The 9,982-nt window shown below is 37.8% G+C and overlaps 1 protein-coding gene across 3 annotated transcripts in view; it reads left to right on the forward strand.

Moving 5' to 3' along the window:
- The window catches only part of LOC111339893 (uncharacterized), a 62,943-nt gene that overhangs the window by 51,771 nt on the left and 1,190 nt on the right, over nucleotides 1-9,982 (forward strand). The window contains exons 1-8 of one of the 3 annotated variants that reach the window (XM_088742253.1): nucleotides 1,471-1,597; nucleotides 1,747-1,955; nucleotides 5,003-5,197; nucleotides 6,339-6,422; nucleotides 7,064-7,372; nucleotides 8,099-8,434; nucleotides 9,403-9,537; nucleotides 9,872-9,982. The exon at nucleotides 9,872-9,982 is cut by the window's right edge and continues 1,190 nt beyond it. In XM_088742253.1, coding sequence (XP_088598379.1) covers nucleotides 1,883-1,955; nucleotides 5,003-5,197; nucleotides 6,339-6,422; nucleotides 7,064-7,372; nucleotides 8,099-8,434; nucleotides 9,403-9,537; nucleotides 9,872-9,982 — 1,243 coding nt within the window. In that variant the 5' untranslated portion in view covers nucleotides 1,471-1,597; nucleotides 1,747-1,882. Of the gene's footprint in view, nucleotides 1-1,470; nucleotides 1,598-1,746; nucleotides 1,956-5,002; nucleotides 5,198-6,338; nucleotides 6,423-7,063; nucleotides 7,373-8,098; nucleotides 8,435-9,402; nucleotides 9,538-9,871 lie in introns of those variants that run through there. The other 2 variants (XM_088742254.1, XM_022946621.2) reach the window with 2 other exon arrangements.

Consider the following 9,982-nt stretch of genomic DNA (forward strand, 5'->3'; position numbering starts at 1 on the left):
TTTCATTTTGTGTCGCCGTTAGTCGGTTCACTTATGGTTCACAGCCGACGTCATAATATGGGCAAGTGTGTCCTTCATTTTGTTACCACGTATTGACGTAATCTGCGATCGAACACTCGCTGGACTAAGTATCAATGTGAGACGTAAGGAAGCATTGCAAAAATTAATTGCACAGCGCTTAATATTCAGTTCGTTGTATAAACTTAAATAGATTCTTAAGTGAAAGGGAAAAGTTTTTTTTATAAATTCTTCATTGAGATTTCAATTAGGACATACGTATTGTCAACTTATCAGAGGAATTTATGATCCACTAAGGCGGGGAAAAAAAATTACAAACTGAGTTGCTAAAGAGTTTATTTTACCCTTAGACTTGACCGAGAGTTAATGATTTAACCCTCCCACGCATAATAAAGGATGTAATCAAGCAAAACTCCCGGAAAAATGGTCGGAGAAAAAAATTTCACACTTTGATTTAAAAATTAAAATATGTATACTGAAAAATATTTTAACACTGTTAAAGTTGGTGTTAGTTTCCTTCACTGAGTCTATACGAAGTTAATGCTAAAAGAGGCATTTGATGAAAACTGGCTTTAAAAGAGATATTTATGAGATAAATCGAACAATGAGTTGTATCGATCACTTCTACGCTATCTCCTCTTTGAAATTTTACTCATACAAAACGGCTTCGTAAGAGACTAAACGACGACGGGTGTGTCCAAAACTGGATGGAAGGCTAAATGTCTTCCTGTTTGGATTCTTCAATATTGCACCCCTATAGAGTTTGTTACCTTTGAGCTTGATGGTGTCTCCAGTGATTCTTAAGTGAGAGAGGATGTGACGCATGCATCCTTTTTGTTTCCGCTACTTCGCCTATATCGAATTCATAGCGCGAGTAGAATATCGGCCCGAGGTCTTGACAGTACGGACCGAGCGCAGCGAGGTCCGTACAAAAAAGACCGAGGGCCGATATTCTTCCAGTACGGTCCCGAGCAAGCTTGGTTAATAAGAGATTTATTATACGACTGAAGTTCAAAGGGACACAAGTGCGGTATCATTCGGGACCATTCGGGACAGTGCCCGGTCCAATACTTAGAGAATATTGGACCGGCAATAGAGCATTTTGATTGGTTGATTTTAGTTATTGGCCCTCTGACTGCCCGAGTCGTGTAATAATAACAGTTGCCGACCATTACATTCAACCTTGAACTAGATAATATCAGTGGACTGGATTGGACTGCCACTAGACTGGACTAACCTAGAGGCAAACTTGTGAAAACTTGAATGGCACTCAAAAGTTGTATTATGAAACGAAGTATTACTTTAGACCTATAATTCAGTTTCTTTGGAAGTATCGTTACGAGATCGAGAGAAAATCTTTGTCACGCATTCTACTCACCCCGACCCTCTCGTCCCTGCTGAAGTACCGAGGAGATGAGGCGGGGCGAATAAATTTCTCACAACATTTTTTATTTGTAGGTCGTGCCGTTAGACAAAAAACACTGTCTGCGGTGGAATTTTATGCCGGACTGAAGGAAGATGCTGCGAGCTACTCAACAATTATACAAGACAGTATTTATGCTGATAGTCCTCTTTGACGGTAAGGGTTATGATCAGTTCAGACGAATTCGATGAAGATTGCGTACGTAAACAGCTAGATCATTTATAAAAATCACTCATGTGCATTCGCTGTAAACATACCGATGAGCGAAATGTGTAAAATTACAGTTCTCTCTCGATTTTGTTTAGAAAAGCGCTGGAGAGTAACGTCCCCATTTGGTTTCCCATTTGCCTGGGAGCGAAGCTAAGAGTCGACAATCCCTAACGTTGAAGTTTCGCACAATTTTCTGAAAATTTCCCATACCTCTACCACAGCAGCGCACACATGCCGATGGCACTGGCAAATGAGCTCGTGGTTCACCATGGCTTGTCTAGAAGCTGCATGCATATTCATTTCTGTTAGTACTTCATCAAGATTATCTCAGTTTTTTTCTGTGGCACTGTAGCCCTTCATAAAGTTAATGGCCACACAGAGTGAATATTAGTCCCGTAGCAGGAACGGAACAGGCAGCTGGACTCGTAGTCCATAATTTGTATCGAGATCCACTAATCTGTACCGCTTGAAAATCACGAGACTTTGCTAGAACTTGGTTTCTACATCACTCAAGCACACTTCGCAGTATTATGGTTGCTGAGAAATTAGCGCACAGTTAATCTGCGCTTTGGGAAGGAATACTCTTGCTAACAGTTTCGTTCCAGTTTTAACTTGTCAGCTGAATCAAAATCAGAAAAATTGGGTAGAATGATGTTAGATGTGTTTCGTGAGATTTAAGCAGAATTTTGATCAGAGGAAATTATCGTTACAAAAAATTGCGCTTTTTTGTGCTGGTGCAAAGATGATGCTTGCTGTGCCCTGCAATTGTAACCTAATGTCCCTTACCTGCTGTTACTATCTGCAGGATAAATTTGAAGAGCTCATTAATTCCTGTGTAAAGTAGATAAATTGAGAATGTTTCATGCCATTAGCGTTAACTACGCAGGAATGTGAATTTTACATTTTTTTGTGAAATTAGGATGCATAAGTGCATAAGAGCAGTGTAATAATAGTGTAGGAAGAAATTATATGATTCATCCAATCCTCAAGGTTTAAAAGGTTATAACCAATAGGCAGGTAGCATATAGTTGAGGGGTAACTAGCCACCTTGAAAACCTCATGTTTATAATATCAATTTTTTTCAAGGGTTTTAGTTGTTTGAAACAACATTTCACAACAAATAAGCTCTTGAAGAATATTGAATGTTGTAATAAAGTTTCAAAGTTCGTTTATAAGTTGTGTTAATCTCACACAAATGAGCTTTCCAAGAATGTTGACTACAGTAACTGTGATTAATAATCAAAATGAGTTGAGGGATAAGTTATGCAAATCTCACACAAAGAAGCTTTCCAAGAATATTGAATATTGTAAGTTTAAAAATGAGTTCATGTGTTTCTTGTCCCCTTTGCCTTCCTTGATTTCACCAATCAAACATGGTGACTAGAACACTCAGTCAGAATATTATAACACTTGCATGCCAACAACATGCCTGCTGAAAGTCATTATACAGGTTCGTCGCTCCGACAAAGGGCTAATGCTCGAAACGTCAGCTTTTATAATTGTAACCGTGACCAATTTACCATTTTAACTTTGTTGATATATTCAAATAATTTAAGCATACCTTAGCTTTTATAAAGTACAACCCCCCCTGTGGCAGAGGGGGTACCTAGGTCAATTTTTGTGCTGGGTATGTGCTGCTGGCCTCTCAGAACCCGAACCCCATTTTAGTCAATTATAGTCAGTCAGACAGTCAGTAACTTTATTATCATGTCAAATCTTCTCTCTGACCATAAGTGGTCTACTAATTAGGTACACTTAAAATTTCACTAAAATCTAAAAATCACACTAAGATATTCAGTACAGGTGTATAAATATATGACAGGTGTATAAAGTGTAAACTGATTTTTGTGAAACAGTGCTCAATACATAGAAGTAGAGCAATGTATGTATATATTGTGGGAGGAAAAAGACAAATAAACTACAAGTTCATCCCTACAAGCCTGTTTCGTGGTTGCCCACTCATCAGGGGAAATGACTTGATGAGTGGGCAATGGAACAGGCTTGCAGGGATGAATTTGTAGTTTATTTGTCTTTTTACTCCCACAATATATAAAAGGTGTATAAATATATGGATTACAGTGAAAATTTTCCATTAAGTTAAATTGCCTATGCTTAAAATCAATTGGTACTTGACAATTATAATAAAATAACAATTAGGCTCCCGTCAATTAAGAATCGCAAGGGTGACAGTTTATGCAGCTGCCATCAGCAATTAATGTAGCCAGATTCTCCCTCCTGATATTTGCTTTGAATGTTGATAAGTAAGTTATGGCCCTGTTCTTACTTGATAGTTTTGCCCAAAGGAATGGCCAAAAAGTATCCTAGGGAGTGCTTCCCAAATTTTAATGAATTTATTCTATGAATAAAAGAGTCTGAATTTCTCAAGTTAGAACTGGAAGGTGATTCCTTAAAAAAGATCAACAATATTTTTGGGAAGAAGCTTATTTTTAACTTTGAACATAAAGATTGCGATGTCCTGCAACTGCCTATTAAACAAACTTGTCAAACATGCTTGAGAAAGCAACTCGTCACTATATGAAGAATTCCAGTCGCAGAATACAGCTCTAAATTAGCCTCAACTGTGCGTGGCTAATTGTAGTCCCCTTGTTAGTCAGGGCAGATGTTTTTGTGGACTTTGTTCTGGTCCAAAAGGAGTTTGGTCTGTTGTGCAACTGGTTAATGTTTGATTTGGTTTTATCAACTAAGTTGAAATTGTAAATTGGCCACCATAAAGAGTTAAAAAGCTGAAGTTTCAAGTGGTAGCCCTTCATCATAGGTTGTGAATTTAAGAATGAAATGTATTACAAGCAGATTTTAAGCATTAAAAAACAGCACTAAATTCAGGTACAAATTATTAAGAGCCAATCTTTCCACTTTTATACGTCTACCAGGAATCTATTTTTAAGTAAATGACTCCTGTTATTACTTTTAGAATTTTCATACCCCCCAAAATCCCAAAAATGTGCAACCCTACTTTTTAGCAACTCTATTAAAAATGCAACCCTATTATAGTCAATCTTGGTGTGAAAATGCAACCCCATTCAGTGGCACATCTCCACTAGCCTATTACTAGGAAGTGTCCCCCTCTCACACCCCAGTACAGCCATGGAACTAGTAAAGAGTGGCAGTCTTAAACTTTCAAAAAGCATTAGGCTTAGCACTTGAACACAGCTCAACATTGAATACGGTCAGTAGTACTGAATGCCTATAAATGTGATTTCTACACAATCCAATTGACTACCTTGACATAGTGTGACATTGTCCAAGTTAATGGTTCATAAAGGGAAGGACTGTGTTATGAAAGTTTTACTCTTCTTTCAATACATCATTTTTCTTTTACAATTTTTACAGGTTTAGCAGTAGTTGAACCACGAGTCCAAATAATAAGTCCTGTAGAGAACCAAATCATCAAGTTCAACCAATCTGTCTTTTTCAACTGTACTGTCAGTCTGGGAAAGAACATCACTGGAACACTTGAGTGGAGAAGAGATGGTGCTTCACTTACACCCACTGAGAAATCTCAATATTGGGCAAGTTTTGAAATCAGTAAGTATGTTAGTAATATAGTGAGTTAGGAAAGAGAGTTTAACCCTTGTTCCCAAAGAGTGACTAGCATCTCATTTCTCTTTACCCTGAATAAAACACTACTGTCATGAGAATAAAGGAAATGATAAACAGCTAAACAAGTTCTTGAATATTGCATAAACTCTCCTTGTGAGCACCTCAGGAAATGCAGAGAAAACAGTATGGAGAATATGTATACTAATGTAAGGGTGTAAAGAATTAAAAGGGGTAACACCTAATAGTAAATCTGGGAAAAACTAACCCAGTTTATTGTACTCTCAGAAGTGATTATCATGTAACTTCTCCCTCCAATATCCATGCATTACCCAACAAACAGGTGACAAGAATACTCTATCCATTGAGCTAACTGCCTCCTGGTTAGCTCAATTCCTAGAGTGCTGGACTGATGTGCGGGAGGTTGAGGGTTCAAGCCCCGGCTGGACCAACGCTCAAGGTCTTAAAATAATTGAGAAGAATATGCTACCTTTCTATAACATCAAGAAATGGTTAGATATTCTAGTCTTCTCGTATAGGGACGAATAAATGGAGGTCCCGTCTCCTACAGGGTTAGGGGTAGGAGACCTTAATTTCCCACACACGAGATTACTGTGTGATGGATGTCCTCCCCTGGGGTGGGATGCGTGGGATTTATTGGGTGGACTACTCGCATGGTTCACATATGTTCAGTTCTAGTCCTACCCTACTGCGGTAATGCAGTGGAAATGGTTAGAATTAAACTCATCAGGTAGAGGTTCTAATCTTAATTTAACACCAAATTCTAGTCACTAGTCTACAAGGGAATGTATAGCAGTTAGGGTGGAGAATTAACAATCAGATCTTGGGAGTTAGAGAGTTGACCATTCATACTTATATAAATCGAATATTCAAATTAAACTAAAAGCCAAGTTTAGCTACAAGTTTAGCAACCAATGCTAGCGATATGCTAGCAATGTGACGTTAAAGGACTTGAAATTTTTCATGATTAGCTGATAAAAAAGTAGCTAAAATAGGTATAATGGTGTGCAAGCTCATAAGAAATTGAAAGGAAATAGATGTATTAAAAAATGTATTTCTCTTGTCTTCTGAACACTGATATTGGTTTTAATGATGATTGTCTTGATAGGAGCTCTCCAAAAAGATCAGGAAGGAATTTATCAGTGCATTTACTCTAATGGTGAGAGAGACCAAGTGCGAGTGTGCCTTGCAGGTAACAAAATGAACTGATGCTCTATGAGTCAATTAATTTACAACCTAAGATTAGTATGGATATTCACCATACTGTTCTCTATACATTTCCTAAGGTGCTGACATGGAGAATTTGTCTAACAATCAAGAGCTTCTTTAGTTGGTGATCATTTCCTTTATTCTTGTCACCTAAATGTGTGATTCAGGGGTGATATTGTAAGGAGAAATTAGATGCTAGTCACCTCGAGGGGGTTGCAGGATAACCAAAGGTGTTACTCATTATGTCATTCCAAAGATAGGACAGAGAAAAACAACAGAATCCCCAACAGCAAGTGAACTGCACTTTGTGCCAGAGTAGGCTTGTGACCCCCAGTACAGTTGCACCTTTATTGAATGGAATTGTACTTAAAGCAGTCATCCTTTATTAATTAAGCAATCAGTTACCAAGGTCCTAAATTTGTTTCCCCTTCAGTCGTAACCTATGGAATCTGTATTAAGCGGTCACCAGGATGGGGTTGGGTGTTGGGCTAGCAGCTGGTAATAACTCCATCCTCCAAAGTTGTACCTCAAGGTGGTGTAAGGGGGACAAGAAGACTGTAGCACTTCCAATGCAATTTATTGTATTTTTATATTTTGTGTTTGTTTTGTTATTATAACTTACAGAAAAGCCACAGGGATGGCCTATTAAATTCACCAGTCCAATAAGTACCCATCTTGATGAATTCCCCACACTGAGTTGTTTTGCGATGGGATGTCCCACACCAAACATCATTTGGTTTAAAAACAATTCACAAATAACTGCAACCGGCAAAGGCCGTAGATATTCCATTGACAATAAAATAACACAGCCTGGAAATCGCACATCAGACTTGAGGATAAGGGCAGTTCAATTAGATGATGCAGGGGACTATGTTTGCATAGCTCGTAATGCTCTTGGAAGTGACAACAGCACAATAACACTTTATGTTAAAGGTAATAAACTAATTTATTATATCTCTGGCAGTGCTCTTGGGCAAAATGAAATGAATCGTTTGTTCTGATTGGCTACTTGAGCTGAACAGGATAGGTCCATCTTGTCCACTTGGGATTGCCCTCTTTGATAGGGTGTAAGAAACACTTGAGTCAGTACAAAGTGCGTAATTCTTGTAAAATGTCAGCGTTGGAAATGCAAAGGAGGTAGAAAACAGTCAAAACTAAGAAAACATAAACCACTCTCATTAGTTTCTTGTGTAACAAACACAGTTGGCTTTCTTTCCTGGCTCTCGAAATAAACTCATCAAATCATTTTTGACTTGTAGTAAAGCAAATCTTTTTGCAATTTAATAAATCCTTTAGTGACCAAGCTTATTTGGTCAAGATTGCCGGATTTACACTCATTCCTTTTGTACATTTTATGGACCTCCATTTCATCTCGGTCCATAAAAATGCAAAAAAGATATATTGACTATGATGCAGTGACATATATACCACTAATTATAATTTGTAAGTTTTTAAGTGGTCACTGTACTTTTCGGTCAGTAAATTGTATTTTGATGTGTTCTACATCTAGAATGTAGAACAAATTATTTTGCCAGTTGCAAAATAATTTGGAAAAAAATGTTTGAAGAATAAGTGATGAACAAAGCAAAGAATGTAGGTAGAAACAAGCTTTACTAAACTATATTTCCACCTACTACTAAACCTCATTTGATTTTGCAGGTACAAATAATCCTCTTGCTACAATAGAAGCAGAGAAACCCAAATACACTGCTGAAGTTGGGACCAAAGTAACCCTTGTTTGTGTCGGTGAACAGGTCAAAGAGGATGTTTTTACCAGTGTTTATTGGTCATTTAAAGGAAATGTGCTGTCAAATTCCAGTAAACACTACATAGTAAATGATTTTTTCACCCTTAAGGTAGGAAGTACACCTAAAGTACAAACAGAACTCACGTTGTTAAAATTGGATTATGAGGATAGTGGAAATTACTCTTGCAAAGTGGTCGATGCGTATCGTATCGAAAGTGATCTGGTGGTACTTGAGGTGATTCCAAAAGGTATGACACCATTTTCTTCTATAATGAACTCAATAGAATAATCTGATTGACTTAGTGGACTGCTTCCTTTAATTAAAGGACTGTTCTCACCAAAAGATTTTTGAGTGATGTTTGACCATGACTTTTGATTGATCGTTCAGTTTTTCCATTGTTATTGGCTAAAGTGGCATTTGACATTCAAATCCTCCCCCCTCAAAATTACATTACTTTGTACCCCTTGTGAGAGAACTTAAGCTTACAAGCCTTAATAGACTTTTATTTGGTTTTCTTGCCGTTAATCCTTTTTTTTTCTTTGTAATCATATTTTGTATGGAATGGCAAATGAAATAAATAAACTTTGTACTGATCAGCTGCATGCTGAAAATGAAAGAGATGCAGGATGGGAATATTGGAGCGTCACCAGCCAAGCTCACCCCCGTTCTTCCTCTCCCCTTCCCCCCTTTTCTTTTCCCTTTCCCCTCCCTCCCCATCCTTACCTTAACAGGGACCATGGAGCAAGGTGTAAAGTGGGAGGGCTGACAATTGAAAATAATTTTTTCATACTGAAAATCGAAAAAAGGTATAAAATCATAGTATTTTGTTTCTGTCGCGTGACTCTGTATACTTTATCCAGTATTTGCTGCTCTTTATAGGTCGGCATTAGTGAAGATACCGTTTCAAGTCTTTTTTTTATTTTAATTATTTTTCTTTTTAGCGCAAAAAGTGGGGGCGGGGCACAAAAAAGGGGTAGGGTGGCGGCCCTACCAGCCCCTCCCCCTCCGTGGTCCCTGCTTAAGGGCTTTATCTACTGCTTAATGAATTCAAATATTTTGAAATTTTGTTTATATCAGAATATTTTAGTGACGCCCGTTTTGATTTCATTGGGTTTCAAAAGCTATGTGTGGAATGGCTTAGCTTTGTCATTTATTTATTTATTTTGTAACATATATCCAGTCGTTAATAATCATTCGTAACTTTTTCATCATCAGATGACAAGATGGTACTGTGGTTGATAATTGTCATTTCTTTTGCGGTGCTTTTGGCCTTGGCTCTTTTTGTTTTAATCTTTATTTTGTGGCGGAGGAGAAGACGCAAGCAGAAAATGAAAGCTGCTGCTGGAAAATGTGAGTAAGTCCATGGTGGTGATAAAAACATTGTTTATGATACGCATAGCAAAAGGATATATCATACAGCAAGTCCTCAAGGACAGACTAACAATAATTGTTCCCTCTATATATGCAATCCCTTGATGAACTCAGGCAAGTAGGGCATGTTGAAAAAGGCTCGGTGTAAGTTGCGTGCGGGCATTTTTATGGCAAATCCTACTGTCTGGTGCAGTGGAGCACATGTAAAAGAGGCACTGTTAACAATCGACATCTGCGAACGGAGGCCCTGGCCCTTATTGTACATTTTGAGTTTTTTTAACGAGTTTTGCAATTTTTCTTAATTTTTTCACAGATGATCATGAGGATGGCTTCTTCACAAAGGACGTGTTCATTTCGTACAGTGGCAAAGATTATGATTGGGTAAAAGAGTTCTTGATGCCACCACTGGATCACAATCAAATAA

This window comes from Stylophora pistillata, chromosome 13 (assembly GCF_964205215.1).
Source record: "Stylophora pistillata chromosome 13, jaStyPist1.2, whole genome shotgun sequence".
Classification (NCBI taxonomy): domain Eukaryota; kingdom Metazoa; phylum Cnidaria; class Anthozoa; order Scleractinia; family Pocilloporidae; genus Stylophora; species Stylophora pistillata.